The sequence below is a fragment of the Argiope bruennichi genome, chromosome X2 (assembly GCF_947563725.1).
Source record: "Argiope bruennichi chromosome X2, qqArgBrue1.1, whole genome shotgun sequence".
Lineage (NCBI taxonomy): Eukaryota > Metazoa > Arthropoda > Arachnida > Araneae > Araneidae > Argiope > Argiope bruennichi.
The window spans coordinates 55,764,596-55,785,860 of NC_079163.1; the positions used below are offsets into that span (position 1 = coordinate 55,764,596).

The following is a 21,265-nucleotide window of genomic DNA, read 5'->3' on the forward strand; positions in this document are numbered from 1 at the left end:
TTCGTGACGGTCCGGTTTACATCATTCAAAACATAGCTTTAATTCTTTAAATGAAATTTTTTCAATTTTTATTTAACATTTCTATCATCAATAACTATTTATTAATATTGTTAATATGGCAATAACTTCTGCCCTATGTCCCCATATGCGTTTAAAATCTATTTTTGGCCCGTTTATTCAATTTGTAATAAGATGAGTGAAATCCCAATACTTTTTTGTGACTTCATGTGAATCATGTATTTCATGTATGTACTTATTGTGAATCGTACAATAAAAGAATCTTGACTAACATAAAATAAGCAAATTCATTTATTAAGAAAAAATTGTAACAAAATATTCTCAATAGACTAAACAAATATAGAATTTATATTATGATTTATTTTGCTATTTAACTGATAAATAATAATCACAAATTTTCTTCTACACTGCCCTCTTAAAAAGATGAGATGGAAAAAAGGAAATAAATGATTAAATAATATCAAAAAGTAAATGCATTTAAAAATGCAATGAACTACATTCTCTCTTCATTTTATACATTCTTAGAGTCAGAATAAATGGTGCTTATTTGTTGATATACAAATTTTATTCAGAAATACTTGGTTTTTCTTCGTTTTCGCTAACTTTCTTTTTAAGGCGTGCTTTTAACACTATACAATCCTTCAACTGGAAACTGAAAATTAGGTAACCTCTCTTCAATATAAAATTGAATTTTGCTTTCCAATAAATTTTTCAGATAAGTTTTGAAGATCTTCTTTGCTCCTTTTATGATAGGATTCAATGCCCAATTGAAAGGTCCAAGCCCACTAACCCAAACATTCATATCTCGGATATCTTCAATGAAGAATTCATGCAAACTACCATTCCTTCCTGTTTTAGAATCTACACTGAATTCAATCATGACTTCAATATAAGCCAGGTTGCCTGCCACAGTAATTGATGGTCCTATATTAAGAAATTTGATACTGCCTTCATACTTGAAATCCAGCGCACCAGATCCAAGAGTTGCTCGAACTACAAGTTTATCACCTTGTTCTGTAAGATAAGAGTCTCCAGTACGATGAAGAGTTTTCAGGCCTCGCAAATAACCACTGCGCAATCGAACTTCACACGAGACATTAACAAACAAAATTTTTTTGTAGAATCCAAAAACGCTTTCTCCTAGTTTATATGGATCAAATTCATCTCCTCTGGTTTCAATTATATCTTCAATAAGTTTGTCGATGTATAAATTGCCTCTTTCATTTGGATCATTATCAATGGTTGAATCTGTAAATAGAAAAAAAATTGCTGAAAAGGTGCATGTATATTACATGATTGCACTTTTAACCTTACTTCTCATAAAAAAACTAAATAAATAATTTAAACTTCTAAATAAACGCCAGTGTATATGTCAGTATCAAATTAAAATACTCTTCATTACAAAAATTGTTCAAACGTAATTATCAGAAACAAAGTTAGCTCTCTAGCTTCAGTTAGTATGGATGAACTTAAAGAACTAACAAAATTCATAAACTCTGCATTCTACTATAGAATAGCTTGCCTAATGCTAACTAAAAAATATTTTTTTAAATTTTCGAAAGTCTCGGCATTTACATTGATGCATATTATTTGACATACAACCTTCGAATATTTTTATCATTATAAGTGAAAGAATGCCTATTCTTAGATATTTTTCAATGTTAAGCAACGGAAATTTTTTATATCTGCTAAATTAAAGCAATCACAAATTAATAAGTATTCGAAAAGGAGCTTGTTAGGACAGTTTTAAAATGAGTTTCAAGTTACATGCCAGTTTTGAAGTTGTATTAAGGATTACCGAGAACTAAGTCTTGGCCCTGACCCGCAGTTAGAAGACGTCAAAACCCAAGAAATGACCAGGCTATCCTAAAATTATTAGAAGCGTAATAAAATTAACCTTTTGCTTGCTATTGGCGCTGCTTTGAGATAATTGGATTGCACGCATACATTAGACTTAAAACATATATAATGCAATTTTTATTCCAATAATATAGGCATACATTTATCAATATTGCAATCACTAACTTTGGTTTTTATAAAAGTAATTACGTGGTATTTAATGAATTTAACCGTCCAAAGCAATCAGCTGAGCATAGGCATCTAAGTTTTAAAGGTTAAACTACACCAAACCTACAGTGAGGGTCAAAAGAAAATAAACACCCATGATTGATATAGAAAATGTTTTATATCATATATATTAATAACTTATAAAGTAAATATATACAATTATTAACTTATTCATATAGGATGCAACAACCTGCAAACGTTTAATTAAATCAAAATGCAAAAAGGCATAGATGTGACCAGTTTTTAGTTCGGGAGGGACTTTTTGCCATTCTTCTATAGCAATTTGTTTCTGTTCTTCCTTATTAAAAATGGTTCTATGGCATGCATTTTTTTCCAAGATATGCCTATAAATTTTCAATGGGGTTTGGGTCTGGTGACTGTGGAGGATGGTCCAAAGTCCTCGTAACATATTAGAGTAACTATTCTTTACAAATCTTTAATGTGTGTTTGGGATCCTAATCATGTTGGAACACCAAATTTGCAACACTGGGAGCAAAATTATCTTTTAAAACATTGAGGTAATTTATTTTGTTCATTGTATATTCGACAAATACCAAATTAACGACTCCTGCTACCGCCATATACCCCCAGATCATAACAGATGTGCCCCCGCCACACCCATGTTTAATTGTCTGAACTGAATACTTAATGCTGGAATCTTCATTCTTTGATGTCCATATTTTTTGTGAGCTTTTGTGTCTCAAACAATTCAGTTTTTTTTCTTATTATTAAATAAAACATTAGTCCAAAAATCTAAATAGTGATTAAGGTACTTTTTGGCAAATAGCTGGCACTTTTATTGGTTCGTCTTCATGACGAATAGTTTCTTACGTGGAATCTTACCATGTAACCCATGCTCATGAAGAGTTCTCTTTATAATGCTTGCACTTACTGTCTTCGCTGATCTTTGCGATATTTTAACAGCACTTATGAGATATTTTGCAGTTAGATTAGCTTTGACTTCTCGTACTACTGCTCTCACTTCTGTATCAGTAAGTCATCTTGTTCTTCCTGTTCACCAAAAATCCTTAATCTGTCTTTATTTGGATTCTTTGTCAAGAATTTTCTTCAACGTGCAGTGACTTGTTTCAATAATTTTTCCTATTTCATGTAAGGATTTATCATTTTCCTTCAAGTTTATAATCATTTTTCTGGTTTCTAGTGCTATTTATTTCTCCATCGCAAAAATCTCTCAAATGTTTCTAGAAATTTGCATAAATTCAGGCAGAATGTAAGACTTTAAATTATATCAAAATCCTCTATGAAAAAAGTAGTGATATCTATATGAAATTAAAACCATTAAAGGAGAAAGAGTTGAATGTTTACTTTTTTTTTGACGCGTAAAATTGGATGAGCTTAGGTTCGAGTTATTTCTTAATGTATTTTATTTTAATTGAAAGTTTACAAGTTGTCCGATTCTGCTTAAATAAGTTAATAATTGCATACATCTACTTTATATTATATGTCAATAATATATTTGAAATAACATATTTTCTAAATCAATCAAGGGTGTGTACTTTCTTTTGGCGCTCACTGTACAAGCAGCGACTTTGACATGACCTGCCCACCATGAAGCCAAGACATAGCCTCGAAGTTAGTGATAATTTTGAGCCAAAATCTGCAGTATAATTTGTGACTAGTACATTGTGCATTTTGCGAACCATTTGTTTAATCTTTTATTTCAATCTGAATTATGATTTCCGGCTGAAATTAAATTACAAAAAGCAACATTAAAATGCCCTTACTTAATCCTATTTACAAATTTGATTTTCTTAATAAACATACCATTTTGTAAGTATACAAAGGCTATTTAGAAGATTCACCGTCCTGCTTCTTATCAGTGATCCAAAGGTGAGAGCAATATTTGAACTTCACATTCCTACATCACATCATCGTGACAACGTTCTGTTCATAATACCAGATTTAAAGCATACCAGGCCCAGAAAACTCCAGAACTTAAGGCGGAACTGAGTTTCGAACACAAAAGTCCCTCATCTCAAAGATGGGACACTGCTATCACGCAACCGCAGCATTTATGAGAAACAGAAACAATCGTTAAGTAACATAGCCGTGGAAGGCACTCATTATTCGAAACCAATGGACATGATCTCCACGAAACTTTCTCGTATATTTTCTAATAAATTTATTTACGTAATTTTAATTGCATGCCATTGGGGAAAATAGTATTACGAAAGATACTATAAAAGTGCGAATTTTGATGATTTTTTCGGCGATTTATCACTGGGATGCTATTAATACACAAGCACCAGAAGACCAATTGTGTATTTAGGAAACCTTTTTTGCGGGTCGATTAAAACCGAAATCGGATATAGAACTACAATTGTAGTTACAATGCATACCAAATTTTATATATTTATTTAAATCATTGCATTTTTAACTTATCGCGTATACATGCTTGTGAAAGTACAAATCGGCACATGATCAATCCCTTTAATAATTAACATCCAAAGTGTAAAAAGGCATCAAATTTGGTTCTGTAGGTTTGATTTTGTAATTATGTTATCTTATATTCGGCAAATTGGGCAGGCAGATTTTCTCTAAATTCGGATTTCGTTCAAAATTTGATAGAAATCTACAGCTTTGAAGTAGAGACTGTATATTAAATTTTTTCTGACAAGATAAAAGCGTTTTTCAATTATAGTTTTGACAGATGAATAGACTCCGAGACATAATTCCAAAACTTTGTTTTTCGAACTCGAGAGAAGTCTGAAACATGTAGATTCGTCAAAATCTTGAGTTCGAATTGTTTGACAGTATTTTCTCTTTGTACATTTCAAATACGAGAAAATATAAAAGGCAAAACAATTTTTTAATCAGTTTCAAACTGCAGCAAGAAATAAGGGCAATTTCTAATTATAACGTCGTATTAATCTCGACTAGATGATGATTTCTAAATAGAAATGAGTATTTATCTGCTATCTTGAGTTACAGATTTCTTTTTATCAATTCATGCCATTTGATTATCATGCTCATGCATATCCCATAATTTATATCAAATAGTCATGTATTGATACATCGAACTCTAGACTTTCTTGAACATGAAACTTGAACTCTTGAAACTTGAATCTTGAACATGAAATCTTAAAGATATGCTTAAAAAAACCTGCGGAAGTGGTGTCCCCAAAACTTTCACGTATACTTCCTAATAAACTTGTTATGGCCAGAGAAAGCCTTACATGGCATTGGCATCCAATAAGTCACGAAATTTTAACTTTTGGCGGGAATTTAGGATTTCTATTGAATCTATCGTGTAATCCTTGGCAAATTATTTGGTGATTAATCCCTGACATGCGTTAATAGTATCCCAAAATCGAATTTGTATTTTAGACACATTTTTATCTACCAATTGAAAAGAATCGACAAAAAACTGCATTTGTAGACACAAAATCCCATACCAAATTTGATACATCTAAGTCTGCATTTTTTTAATCATCGTGTTTGCATGCTTTTGAACGTAACCGATACTCTACAGTAACAGTTAACTTGTAGTTTGATTTGGCTCAAAATTTGACAGGTGTCGACACTATAGGTATTAAATCTGAGTACCGAATTTTATCTATCTAGCTCTCCTCGTTTTGTAATCATCGTGTGGACTTATATTCAAACAACTGGACAGACGGACTTCCTCCGAACAAAGTTTAGTCAAAATTTGACAGAAATCTCTAAATTTCGTGTAAAAACCGCATACCAAATTTCAATGGTCTAGCTCAAATTCTTTTTGAGTTATCTTTGTCACAGACATACAGGCGGACATTTTCTAAAAATGTGTTTTTCGAACTCAGGAAAGTCTAAAACGTGGAGATTAGTCAAAATCTCAAGATTGAACTTTTTGATGGTTACTACACTTTCTCTATACTACGTATAAGAGAAAGTAAAAAAGATATTGAAATATGGAAAGTATTGATCGTATTCCCTCCTTTTTAGTAATGAAAATGGGAAACTATTGATCATATTCCCTCCTTTTTAGTAATGAAAACGGGAAACTATTGATCATATTCCCTCCTTTTTAGTAATGAAAATAGGAAACTATTGATCGTATTCCCTCCTTTTTAGTAATGAAAATGGGAAACTATTGATCATATTCCCTCCTTTTTAGTAATGAAAATGGCAGGGGGCTAAAGCAATTCTTAACTTCATATGTATTCCAACTGTATATGGTTGATATTGATTCCATATCTGCAGAGAAAATTGAAGAAAAAATTTTTCTTTCAAAGATATTAAATCTTAAAACTTGTTACAAATACAATTCGAAGACTTAAATATTTTTCCATACATTTTTGTACCATGTAATTTCTCCTAACTTGTATTGTTAAGAAATATAATTAGAAATTTTCAAAATTAACGTTCAAAATTTTTGCAGTATAAATTTAATCCCTACAAACAATAGACTTTGAATAATTGTATAAATTTAAAAAAACATTGAACTTTTTAAGGCTTTATTTTTTTATTTACATATGTTTAACCCAATTAAAGTGAGTAGCATAATTTGAAGAATAGTGCTTCTCGTTTCTTTCTGGTTTTTACTGGAAAATTTCAAACAGTAAAACATATGTTGATATAAATTTACAAGTAAATTTATAATTTAAAAAAAACTTTCAATGGCATAAAAACTTATTCTTTTTATAATATGTAACTGTGCATTGATTGATCTGAAACTAAAATCTTTTAGTGGAATTGATTTTCTTTTAATAAATATATTTTTAATACATATTAATTAAAAATATAGAATACACTTTTCTATCAGTTAAATGTACTTGGCATTAAAGTATAAGATGTTGTTTAAGAACAAAAATTCATTTTGAGACTTTATCCTATGTTGTAAGGAAAATAAAATTGAAAGAAAGAAAAAAAAATGTCTGACACATAACGTACAAAAGCTATGCATTCCGAACTAGTGTGTGTGTGTGTGTGTGTGTGTGAGAGAGTGTGAGTGTGTGAGTGTGAGTGTGAGTGTGTGAGTGTGAGTGTGTGAGTGTGAGTGTGAGTGTGAGTGTGTGAGTGTGAGTGTGAGTGTGTGAGTGTGAGTGTGAGTGTGAGTGTGTGAGTGTGAGTGTGAGTGTGAGAGAGAGAGAGAGAGAGAGAGAGAGAGAGAGAGAGAGAGAGAGAGAGAGAGAGAGAGAGAGAGAGAGAGAGAGAGAGAGAGAGAGAGAGAGAGAGAGAGAGAGAGAGAGAGAGAGAGAGAGAGAGAGAGAGAGAGAGACTTTCTACGAAGAAACGGGTATGGAACTCTTTTACAATCTTTATTTGTCCTGATTTAACGAAATAGTTCAATTTTTATCTATTATCAAGATTTCATTTTATAATCCATGACGATGACAATGCAGCGTATTCAATAGAAACACAGAAAGCGAAAAAGAGAGAGCGTGAGAAAATATTTTGAACTTATATAGCTTCAAAAAAGAATTTGTCGTCATAGAGTTTTGGTTTTGTCGGAAAATCAAAGCCTGCACTACTCGGAAGTTAAAGTTACTGTAAAGCTGGAATTTTAGTTACCAGGAACTTATATTTAGAATGCAGATTAATTAGAAATTATCGTGTGTGTGTATATTATATATATTGCCAGCAGTACATTCCCAAACTTTTATAAGGAAAAAACCCAAGACAATTATAAAACAATTTTATAACAAAACACAATTTTACAAATTACAACAATAATATCAAATTAACATTTCCAGAATTTCTGTGATCTTATTTCAAGTATTTTTTAAGTAATTAAGTGAATTTCATTCGAGTAGGTAAAATTTATGATTATTATACATAGTAAATGGCTGTTTCTATGATTTACGTTAACATAAAAAAATTATCCAAATTCTCTTACCGCTTGCATAAGTTCTGGCCAACACAAACAAGCCAATAAATGAAACAAATTGAAATAAGCCCATAATGCTGAGGGAAAATAAAATCTGTAAGACAATAAAATAAATGGATTTTAAGAATACTTTCACGTAAAAAATAATACATAATTTAAAATATGACAAAATATTGTTAAGGTGAGTGTGCTACGAATCAAATAAAATTGTTCATAAAGAAACGATTCATAAAATTCTTAATAAAAAGTGACCAATTATTCTTTTCAGCTTTACTGAAACAAATATAAGAAGAGTTGCCATCTGAGAATAAGAGGGGATTTTGTTGTTATCTGGTTTACCCGGATATGCTTAGACGTCCAAATAATCAAGTCCACCTCTTACCTAAAGGGTTATTGACGAATTAGCATCGAAAGAAAGAGGTTATGGATTCCATCTTGGCTGTGTTTTTCAGCAGCACTATTTAAAAACTGGTAAACTAATGTGCACTTTTATAATGACTCACTCATTTTGTTCGACTTTGCTGCTGGAAGTTTCTACTGTTTTTCAACAAATATGTGTCAATAGTGAATCATAGTGTTAAGCAAGCAAACAAACATATGTCAATTTCCCAAAAAGTTCCTCCCAGTAAGGCAACTTACTCCGAAATACTGGAATGAAAATCAGACCTTCAGTTTCAGGTGATAACCAGGTGCTCCAAGATAGCTTTGATTAGAAAAGGGTGTCATGTTTTCCCTTTCATCGTGATTCTTTGATTCATGGGCCTGACTATTTACACTAAACCATATTGTATTAGTAAGCAATTAAAGATGTAAATTAAAACTATTTATAAGCATCAGTGTAAAATACATGAGACTTCACACCTACGAAGTTTAATATCAATTTTTAATTAGACTAGTATATCGTTTGAGGGACTATTTGGGCAGGACCTCGAAATTTGAACCGGCTCAGAAGACGAGGACGAGACTTAAACCAGTAACCTCTTTCTTCAAATTCTCACATTATACCACGAGGAAGCATCTAAACCGAGAGATTTAAAATGCACCGGGCCCACTTATAGAGCATCTCTTTGATGGAATCCAATAACAAACCCGCAATCCTCCGAAGCCTAGCTCAGATCACCACGGCATTACACAGTAAAAAAAAAAACATTTGTAAGTAACTTTCAAATTTTATTACTAGTTGGAATTCATTTCTGTCAAATTCTTTCTCTTTATATACACGTCGATAAATATTTGAATTTTTAAGTGAAATGACAATTACTGTTTAAAGAATCATTCAAGAAGCTTAGGAGTAAAATAATTAATGCAAAAGGAATGATTCAAGTAATTTTCGAGCAAATTAGTTAGTTCCAAAAGAATAATCATGTAGTTAGAACCAGAAGAATTATTCAAGTTTTACCAAAATAATAGTATCAAGAGCACATTAATAACATTGTATTTGTGACAATTTAGTTCTTATAAATGCTGAACAGGATGTTCCTTGCCATCGAAGAGCATGATTTACGACGGAATAAATAAGTGCAGTGTATAAAATTTTGCTATCTATAGAAGCAGCTTTATCAGATTCATCCATGCTGTCATTACATCCATGCTGTTTTCCTACTGTCTTTAAGCTTTATAGTTAACAAAAACTAGTTAAATTAGCAGGAGTAGTCACCCCCAAACTTTCTCACCTCTTTGTCAGTGAATTTCAGACTGTATAAAATATTCAAAGTAGGCAATTGACAGCATATTGGACTATTAGAAAAATGGTTTGAGACTTCATGACTGTCACAGGAATTCATTTTACTATTGCATGAAGTCTTCACGAGATAAAGCATCATGCAAGAAGACCAATGGTTTATAACCTATTCACTTCATCTCTTACCTCGCTTCAAGTGATTTCCCCATCATGTTATAGGGAGCAAACATAATTTTAACAGTGATTATAAATTAATTTTATCTGGAGGAAGCGAAAAACACATAATCTGCCTTCTTTTATACATGAATAAACCCAGACTACAGCTTAGTGAATGGATACGGTTTTATGATTTGGAGTAGAATCATAGGGCTTACCTGGGCTTAGTACCTGGTCAGAGATGCGTGGATTCATTTTTAGAACTCCATGTAAATTTTTTTTGAAGGTACTAACATCCCATGTTTTTTGTTAATAAAAGAGAATGTTGGCCCGTACTGAACCTATGAGGTGCCAGAATACTCAGAAACAAAAACTATTACTGCAGTAAATAGTTCGGTTTACTCACCAGACTTGAACTCGGCTGAGCACGTATGGGATGCCTTAGGCCATCGAGCTTAAACAAACCAAATACCTCCCAAGAGACTAAATGAGTTAAAAAGTGCATTTTCATAAGAATGGGATTCAATTCCTTAACACTGAATCAAAAGTTTAATAAATGAATAATGAATTTAGATGCGAAGTTTGCATTTCTGTCAAAGGTAACCATAATTTTTTTTAAATAAAAGTGGTTGTTGTAATTATTAAATTTTAAAAAGCAGTTGTTGCAAAATATATAAGATCATTCCCATTCACAATTTCTAAAATATCCTAAATTTTATTGTTAATTCAATATTTTGAGATTCATCAAATTTACACACAAGGTAATTTTAGTTAAATAAAGCTTTTATGCGAATTATTTTAAGTTATTTTTCTAAAATCAACAATTAAGTTTTATTTATGTAAAATGTCCTCTTATTTTGGCAATCAGTGTATTATTTCGCATAGTTTGTCTCTTCATCAACAGAAAAACATATTAAAGAGAAATATTGTGCCTTGATTACTTATTTTATCTATAGTACATCAATATCGGAGATAGAAATAAAATTTAACGCTATCTAAGTACATTCTTCTCTCCTTCCTAAAAAGATTGATAATTACAATGAAATTCTAAATTTGAATTTTTCGAGCACATGTCGATATAAGATTAATAAATATAAATAATAAATATGCTTACCAAATTTAAATCAAAAAACCCTTGGAAGGTATTTCAAAAGGAAACAATGACTATTTACCGCAGAGATCTCTGCGTCAAATCACCTGCAATTTCTCAAAAGGTCTTAAGATACGAATGCCTTTATAATCTTATTTCTGATGAGACAAAGACAGATGTCGGGATTTTTTCGATCAGGTTTCATTTTAGAGGTGAAATTTACTGTAGTAAAATAAATACTTCAAAAAAGGGTTTGCTTCAAAAAAAATTACTTCAAAGAAATCGACATAGAAAAAAAAAGAAATAAAATCAGATAATCGTAAATGTATGATCGTCGTTTAAGAAATCAATATGTAAACAGAAACCTTTTTTTTTTTTTTTTTTCGTATTTTCGAGTTTAAAATAGTATTTTTATTTTCATAAGCGAATTCAATAGAATATATTTGAATTGGATTTTAATGAAAATTACATCAAAGATAATAACGAGCGAGGTTGCATTTAAGTAATAAAAATATTTAAAAAAATTATTCAATGTGTGAAAAAACTAAGTGAAAAAATTCTTTACTAAAAGATCGGAACAACTCTAAGGAAATAATAAAGACTTCATTAAAATAATTTTAATTAAATTTCAATTTACTTGTAGTATTTAATTCAACACCTCAGTAATGTATAATTTTTTGATATCAATTTATGTAAAAATTCGCATTTTTAGTACTTCAATAAAAGTACTTGAGCATAAAAAATAAGAAACCTAACAGACAGTGATCAGTTTAAAGATCCAAAGATAGTTCCAATTACTAAAAAGAACTTATTATGAAACATAAAAGGGTAGCCCTTACTAAGTACATAAATCAATGCGTTTAATTTATATCTATTTAATTTATATCAACGCACCACCATCATACGATCAAAGGTTCGTGATCGTATGATGGTAGAGCATTGCTCTCTGGATCTGAAGACTGCGGATTAGAGATACAATTCCAGAGAAGATCCGTTGTACATAAGGATTTGGTGCAAGTTAATTTTTCTCTTGTGAATTAAAGCCTTCAGGTTTATGTGGCATGGAAGTTTGGAGAGTAATCGTTATGTATCCACACTTTTGAATTACTATAGATCCATTCTAAAATAGTTTTCGCACTGCTACTAAATGAAACAATCTAGAAAATCAGATGCATCAGTTAGATTAATAGGGGGGTCTTTTCTTTAAACTCACATTGATTGCAGTAGGACAGAACGGATATCAATGTATATAGGTCATTTCAATGATGTAGAAAGGTCCCAAATAGTTCGATGTTAATGTTCATATTAATAAATAACATGCACATTTAATGCAATTCATATTACTTAATAATGTATTGCAAACAGAAAATAGCTTGCTCCACGTTATTTATGACACCATTTTCGTTTTCAAATAAACTGATTGCGCTGGATTTTAAAAACGAGACAAAGTATATTTTGGCTTATCATTTATTAGTGAGCATATTATGTACTATAATCGACATGTAAACAAACTTTCTTAAATATGAAATATGCAGTATATATATTTATTTAACTCGACTTCTTCTAGCAAGTTTGTAAAGGTGGAAATAATTTTGAAAATTGATCTTTCACTCACTTCCAGGTGAGACTGGAAATTTTGTATACTGCATTTTGTATACTAAATTTTGTATTTCAAAGATAGTGCATTATTTTAATATTTTCAGAATTTAATTATGAATTATTAATTTTATTAAATTTTGATTCCATACCACTGGTAATCTTGTGAATAATTGATCCCAAGATTAGTAAGTAGAAAATCCTTAAAATAAAAATAACAGCAGTGTAGTGCTCTAATAAAAACATGTTTTTAAACAATTTTTTTAATTAAATTTATTCTGTTGTGAAAACATAACCCGAACTTACTTTTTTTTAAATCTCGAAAAGTGGCATATGTGACACTGAAAATGCTTTTTATTATATTTGCAATCATATTATCAGAAATTCAAATATGCTGTTAGATCTCGTCAAACAGACAGTATTTAATTTTTAGTTTCTCAAGTTTCCACAAATTAATTATAGCGATAGTGCCACCGAAACCGACAGCTGGCTCTTGATAATTATTGTGAAAGCCTACCACCATACATCATTATATCAAGCCCTGCCCAATTTGTAAAATTGTCGTCCCTATTCCAAAAAGTGAGACTAGTCATCACAAGTAAATCATCGGGAGGCTCAATGACTATGACCCTCTTATTATGGACAGACTTAATCATATAAGAAAAAAAATCTTGTTGAAGAATGAAAGAATGCAAAAATCTTATTAGACTTTACCTTGTTTATAACATAACTTTCATTGTCATTCAGCGGTAACGGTTATCTTAGCTTATTTGCCGGATTAAATAGAAACATACAGGACACGAGCCCCATGGAAATAGACTGGGACACAAAACTGAGATTTCAGTTAATCATAAATAATATTGAAATAATAGTTAAAAAATAGTTTGTTTGTATTTTAAATCCCAGAAGGCTCTGTAAAGTTTAAGTCAGAAAGTCCCAGACTCTTACTGCATTAAAGGCTTTTACAAAAGCTGACAGAGCAAGTTTCAGTGGACTATTTCAATACTCTTTCGAATTACGAAGAAAATTGTGTTAACTGGACTATTTTTCTTCCCTGCATATAGGATATCTCTCTCAGTTTAACCCTTTCGTCGTCCTCTCCTGTTTGCGAAAATTTCTCTCCAGCGGTCCTCTTTTTTTCGCCGCATGTAGTGTTTGTTGTTTTATCTGTACAAATTAGTATATATCTCTGTATACTATACTATAATATATTAGTACAGATATCTTTGTACAGATTAGAGCAAATAAAAATAAAAACTCAAACAAGTAAACATTTGCATAGCGTTTTAAACGTTTTAAAGTTTTAAAATGTAGAAAAACGCTTGAAGCGCGTTACGGCCGCCCTACAGAAGTTTCACTTGAACGCGCTAGATGAGTTACAGATGAAGAAGAGGTTAAGCCCTTTCCATAACACGCAAGAAAAAAGGAATAACGAAGAAAATTAAAGTAACAGACGATCAAACTTTCTGTGAATTGCATAAGATATGATTCGTGAAAATACAATTTTTGGCATTAATTTATCAGCTAAAACTTTTATTCATTTGTTTAGTAGTTTTAATTAGAAAGACACATATCATTTTATTGATTTTTTTCAAATCTAATATAAACAACACACCTGTATAATTTTTCTCACGCCAGTTAACAATTTTATGCATTCATGGAGTAACAGCCTTTTTTGTAAATATCCTATATTATTTACTTTTATATTCAAGTTCAACGCAAATTTATGCACTACTGACAGCACACAGTTCAGTGAGCAAAGCAAATGATTCTAAATCCACCTCCTTAGGGAATCAATGAAGAACAGTAGATTTCATACCAGCTGATTGGTTCGATATGAGTTTTTTTTAAACTTTACTTCCATACGACTCGCACTAATTAGGGATGAATTTAAGAAGATAACTAATTTCAAGATTCTACGATATTTATAACAGTTAATCATAAATTAAAGACTAAAAATTAGAAATTACTTAAAATTAACTTATTCTACTTTTTAGTATGCTGATGAAAGTGCATCTAAAAGACTTATTTTATTACATTTATTTTAAGCTGCACAACATAAATCATCCTTACTTAACAAAGACAGAATTGAGTCTTACATCAGTCGAATTTTTAAAAGTATAAAATTCATTCTCGATAAAAAAAAAAAAGTTATATTTATTTAAAACGTATAGATGAACTAATTCGAAATCTTTTGTTGCATTACTACCGTACATTTCGTTAAATTGTAAGATTTAATAAAGTAATTTTTATCTCGATTGTAAAATAAATATTTCAAGAAGTTATAATACACTGGGGAGAAAAATTAAAGGAACAATTATAAAAAAGCTCATGTAACTTGAATGATTTTGAAGTTAATAATATGAATTTTGGACAAAGGTTTTATTTTGTCATGCTAGACATATCTGCAGAATTGTCTATTTCTGCAAATATTGATTTTATATAAGAACATAGGAAATATGATATTAGGGAAGGGTAGAAAAATTGATGTCACGGCTTTTTTAATGATGTACAGAAAAATAATGAGACATGTGATCATCCCTGATTGAAATGAAAGCTTTATAGCGAGTTACATTTTGTGTATTGTATTTTCAAGGGGTACCTACGATAACGTAGTTTATGCACAATGAGTAGTCATAACTTTTGGAGATTCAAATCGGAGTGTTAGTGCGTCACACATATATTCTAACGACTTTAAATGCGGGATATGCATTCATTCCATTCGCTAGATTCCTTCGCCTTCAAAATAGTCGGCTAATATTGAAGTGCAATAATGCGCATTATCGTTACAATGAAGTTTTGACCAATTGCATATCTAATTAACTAGAAATGGGAACATCACAGCTGTATACTTCAATAATCATAATAACAATGATAACAGAGCGAGGGTTCTACCCTAAGCTTTCTCGCATACTATTTGATAAAAGTCTTATCCCTGTACGCCCCCCCCCCGCATAAAATTATGGCCCTTGGGTAAGACCGAGAATGCCTTGCATGGTATTAAAGAAAGACCAAGAACCCTCCATAATTCCTTTGGTGCAGCATAGTCAACCTCACGGCTCTTGCGCCAGAAAAATCCAAACAATCCAATCTACCGAATATTAATTAAGAAATATAGATCCTTAGAGTGAATCTAAACTAATGAGTGAATTTTACTAAATAAACTTTGTCATAGAGCTGCAGTTGTAGTCACAAGATGGCATGCCAAATTCCATCAGTTTAAGTTATTGCGTTTACATGCATACTAAAACGCCAGCAATACGGCTGATGGTCAACTTTTTGGTTTAAAATTGGATAAAAATCTATATTTTAGAAGTTAAATTTGTGTGCCAAATTTTATTACTGTGTTTACATGCATGCGAAAGTACAGACCGACAAAAGTCAACCCTTTGACTGATTTTGATCAAAATCTGATAAAAGTCTACGTTTTAGATGCTAAACCTGCGTACCGAATTTTATTTATTTAGTTCTGTACGTTTTGAAGTTATCGATTCGCGCATGCGTCAGGGTGTTCTAAGTGAAATTTATATTAATGTTTTTAATATCAGAGAAAATGACTGACCCAGGTAAAACAAATGTACCTGACCCACAGAGTCTAAATTCAGAAGATAATAAAACTAATAATCCTAATGATAAAAAAAAAAAGCTACTTTTTAACTGAACAAATAACTCAAGAATCCTCCATAATTCCTTTTGAGCCCGAAAAATGGAATGAAAATAAAATTATGGTTGGAATACTTTAATAAAATTTGTAAAGATAGTAACAAAACTGACTTGTGTAAAATTAAAAATATCGCCAAATTTCTAAAAGAAATAATTTATAACATAAGCTATTGTTCAAATATTAATAATTTTGATGATATGTGCTGCTTGCTAACTTAGCAATTTATTCAACCAAATATAGTAAAATTTGATGAATTGTCCCAGTATAAATTTGATTCAAAAAATGATAATTTAGTTTATTATTTTTACAAAAAATCAAATTATAGCAGACAGTTAGACTTTAATTCACAACTCATTCGTGAGGGTCTCATTGAAGGGCTATCAACTCGATTAAAGGAATTAGTAACCATCAAATCCCTTTCTACTCTTATAGAATGGCTTACAATAACAGCTAAACTTTTAAAAATGTAAAAATTTTGTTACTCTGTACCATGTCCGGTCAGGAGTAATGAAACCCTAATCAGAGCAAAGAGCAAGACAATTAGCAACTTCTGCACAGTCGTCGCCAAAAAAAAGAAACACCTCTGTAACTTTGTTATTTATTAATCGCATCTTCATAAAAATGGTGTCGATGAAAATGGAATTAAAGGCACAGGTTTATTGATATAGACAAACTGATTAATCGAGTTAATTAACATAGTACATTAACTATTGTTTCGAAATTTTTTTCCCATTACGGAAATCAAGATTTTTCAATAATTCGATTCAGCAGGCCATTTTATGATTATGTACCAAATTTCGTTCCAAAATTCGCAATAGTTCTTTCTTGAGATACACTTAATTTTATGTGCTGAAATCTTCGCCCAGAAGGAGCCAGCCCACTGGGGACCGTATATTAACTAAATTTCAGTTTTTTAACAGTAAAATACTTTTTTTTCTTGTTTTATTCTCAGGAATTTTGGAAGAATAAGCAATAAGATTCAGATTTATATTTAATATGAATATTATTTTTTCAAATTATATATTATATTGTTTTTATTTAAATATTGAAGCATTTCCATTACTTTTTTAATCATTTCATCATTCAGTCTTTTTAGTTGATCCAGCCCAAAGAAATTAACAAACATGTTACTTTTCATGGCGAATGAAATACATTGTTTAACTCATTTTATTTTAAATCGCTAATTGGTGAATACTGTAAAAACATTTTAAACCAATAACATTGTCGATGCTTATTAAGAGGAATTTTATTTTCAGGCGAAACTTAATAGGACAGGAGATTTTTTAAGTTTCGATGAGTTATTTTATTACAATAAAAATATTACATATACGGTTTTTACATAGAGATCAATAATATTTTAATTACTTCAACTCTCTAAGTAAATGTTTAATTTTTAAAATTTCTCTGCTTAATAATGAAATTTTAAATTACGAAATTATTACGGAACTAAAAGTTAAGTAGTAGGATGAAATTCAACTTATCTGGTTGAAGAACTGCATGAGAGTAATATTCATAATAATGAAACAATATTTGAAATAGTATTTTTTTTACTTATCCCTATATGAACTATACCATTGGATATATAAATAATAGGTGCTTATTAATTTCCTTATTTTAAAGTTATTTAACTTACTGAATAGTAAGAAATGGTAAGGATTTCCTTGGAATTCTAAATAATTTACTTGCAAGTGATAACTGTTGGTAAAAGAGTAAAAATAAATTTAGTATTTAAATGGTTGTTATATTGTAATGGCGAGCTTCAGGAAAAATAGATTTATAAATACAAGTAAAGTTAATATACGGTTCCTCAAAAAGTGGGAGCTGCAAATCGACTGCGCGAATTTTAACAATTCGTGAATATCTCAAAAACTATTTGAGGGATGTGCACGATTTTTTGGATTCCGACATTTTAGCATATCAGTTTTGCTCGCATGTAAAAATTTTACTATGTCACTATTCACTTTTTTCTCACATTCATGCTTAAAAATCATAAAAAATATTAAATTTGTGTTATTTCTACCTTTATTTTGTGATTTTATGAAATATGATAATTTCCTATAAGCGAGTGAAAAAAAATCTTGAGAAATATATAATAGTTTCCGAGATACCGCCGAAAGTTCATAAGATAAATTTAATATTGAAAGCGTCATTCTTCAAAACTCTATAACTTTCAAAATTATCATCAGAATTTCATAAAATTTTATTGAGAGACCAATTTCATGACGATAAATTAATTCGGTAAAAAATTTCGATTTCCGTAACTGGAGTATTTCGAGATAATAGTTAATTAACTATGTTACTCAACTTGGTTAAACAGTTTATTGTTTGGAACAAACTTGTCCTCTCGAGTCATTTCCAACAACACCAAATTTGTGAAGATCCAATAATTGATAAAAACCAATAATAATAAAATTACAGAAATGTTCCTTTTTGTTGTTGTTGATGATGATGATGATGATAATTGTACCTAGGCTAAATCCAATTATAGATCCCAAACTTTTGTACTTCGAGATCAAAATTATTTTAGACAAAACTGTCAAAATTTTGCGAGACCGCGCCCAAACAATTTTAATCATCAAAATTACAACCTGCATTTCCAACAGGGATTATCACCTTCTCCCTGTATAATTTGCATTCAACATATATTCTAAATGCCTATCATTGGGCATAAGTATGTCCTTTTCGATAACCCCAATTTCTGACCAGTTCGGCTTCTTTGTTCTCAGAAATCCATCTTAACTCTTCTTAAAATCCCGAAATGAGACAGAATTGTTCTAATGAGACCCCTAGCTCAGCACAGTGACAATCAATAGTGTTCGGGCCCATCTTAACTTTACAAAATCTAGGTAATTTTGGCAATGTATCTAACTCTCATACTGTAGTTCATAATGTAAATATTGTTATTGACACGGGATCCACTCTTTCTATTATATCTGCAGGTATTGTGAAAAAACTAATTTACCTACAGAAAATGTAAACCCAATTGTAGTTAAACAATCTCGTGGAACATTCCAATTACCCCAAATTTGTGACATTTATTTAAAAATTTGTCAAATAAATAATAAAAAAAGTCAAATTATATATCATTGAAAATCGTTTACCATATATAATATTAGGGTTTTCACATTAAATTTTTATTAATTAGTTATATAGATTGTGATAAAAGATATTTCAAAATGAAAAAAATTACATACCAATACTTATCCAATGTCTTTGCATATTGTTGAAAATAGTAATACTGGTGATGATCAGGATAAAGTTATGTATATCTCAGGGGAAATTTTTCCACTCTGATTGTAAACAAACTATCTGAACCTATGTTGTCTCTTGTGTCAGAATATTCTCATGAGTTTGCAAAAAATAAATATGATGTTAGTAGAATAAGAATGGAACACCCCAGAATAACTTTAACATCTGATTTATTAGTTTCACAAAGGGCTTGTAGAAGCTCTGCTGCCGATGAAATTAAGACAGATAAGCAAATCAAAGATTTTTTCGCTGTAGGTTTAATAAAATAATCTACTAGTTTCTCCCCTGTAACTTTAGCATATAAAAGAGTAGAAAATATAAAAAATCGTCTTTGTATTGATTATCGTAAAATTAATTCTTTGTAAATCTGATGCAGAGTTCCAGCCTAAAATAAATACTTTCTTAAACAAATTAAGTAAAGCTAAAGTTTTTCAACTTTGGACCTTGCATCTAATTGTTGGTACATACCTTTACATGAATAAGATAAGACATAAATTTGCTTTTGTAACTAATTAAGATTTATTTGAATTTCAAATACTACCTTTTGTCTTTAGAAATACATCTGCAACATTTAATAGAACTATTTATAAAATTCTAAATAAACAAATTTTTAAATTTTGCATGTTAATATTTTAATGGCATAGTAGTTTTCTCTAATTCATTATAGGAACACTCTGATAATTCAAAACAGAATTTCAAACGTGTGAAAAAGAAAATAATAAATTAATATTTCTAAATGTGTTTTTGCTCAAGACAAAACTAATTTCTTGGGGTAGAAATCAAAAAAGGGTGAATTTCTCCTGATAATCATAAATATTAAAATCATAAAAATATTACAACCTCAAAAAAAATTGAAAAACAACTTCAAGGTTTTTTTGGGTTCTGTAAATGTTTATAACAAGTTTAATGATTCTAATTTGTGAGCCCTTAAATAATCTTCTGAAAAAGGTACCCCATGACAATAGACTGAAGAATGTCAAAACGCTTTTGGAATATTAAAAAATAAGTTAATATCTAAACCAGAGTTACAGCTATATAATCCCAATTTACTTCTTCCTGTTTTCTGTACTGCATCTCAGGTAGCCGTTGGATAAAACAGCCTGACTGTTCTGGTAAATTATAATCCGTATCTTGTCATTCAAGATACGGATTGAAAAAAAAAGATACGCCCTTATGAAGAAAAGAAATTATTTTATGGAGTTGGAATGCTTAGCAATACATGGTAGATGCTCTTGATAAATTTCATTACTATTTACATGGGGAAAAAATTTAGAATTCATACTGTCCTTGTTTAGCTTGGAAATTTTAAAATTTTAAGGGGAAGATTATTTTATAGGTCTTTAAAACTAAGCATATTTGATTATGAAGTTAAATATTTAAACTGAACAGCGAATACTGAAGCTGATATGTTATCAAGGCATCCTACAGCTTAATACCTCCAATATTCTGTACATTTATTGGAACTAGATGAGATAAAATACGATCAAAATTCAGACAATTTAGATAACATTAAATATAAAAATATTAATAATGTACTTAAAAAGAAAAATGTATTTAAAATAGATGCACATTTTTCTCTTAGGAGAAAAGTTTTACAAACTGCTCATGAACAATATGAGCCTCCAAGTACTCAAAAAATGTACTCTAATTATTCCTCAATATTATTGCACTCATATTACTCAAGATATTGCACTTTTTGTCAAACATTGCGATGTTTGTCAATTAAATAAAAAAGAAAAGGCAAAAAATATTAAGCCTTTAACAGGCTGTGCCACCCACAGATCGTCCTATAGACACTATTGGGGGATTTAATTATTTTAACTCAACTAAAAAATTTCTTCACATAGTAATTAATCAGCAACTAGATATGTTAGGGCTTTTCCTTCCAAAAATGAAAATTCTGAAATTTATATC

The 21,265-nt window shown here is 30.2% G+C and overlaps 1 protein-coding gene across 4 annotated transcripts; it reads right to left on the reverse strand.

The window, feature by feature from the left end:
* Nucleotides 1-387: 387 nt before the first annotated feature.
* Nucleotides 388-19,316, reverse strand: LOC129960673 (uncharacterized). 4 transcript variants are annotated; one of them, XM_056074233.1, is made up of 4 exons: nucleotides 10,867-10,956; nucleotides 10,159-10,235; nucleotides 7,925-8,009; nucleotides 388-1,266 (listed from the first exon to the last, which is right to left on the reverse strand). In XM_056074233.1, exons 3-4 carry the CDS (start codon nucleotides 7,986-7,988, stop codon nucleotides 629-631), a joined length of 702 nt encoding a protein of 233 aa, XP_055930208.1. In that variant the 5' UTR covers nucleotides 7,989-8,009; nucleotides 10,159-10,235; nucleotides 10,867-10,956; the 3' UTR covers nucleotides 388-628. The 4 variants fall into 4 exon arrangements, with proteins under 4 accessions (XP_055930208.1, XP_055930209.1, XP_055930207.1 ...); XM_056074234.1 differs by lacking the exons at nucleotides 10,159-10,235; nucleotides 10,867-10,956 and adding an exon at nucleotides 19,297-19,316; XM_056074232.1 differs by lacking the exon at nucleotides 10,159-10,235 and having other exon boundaries at nucleotides 10,867-10,954.
* Between the last annotated feature and the right edge of the window lie 1,949 nt (nucleotides 19,317-21,265).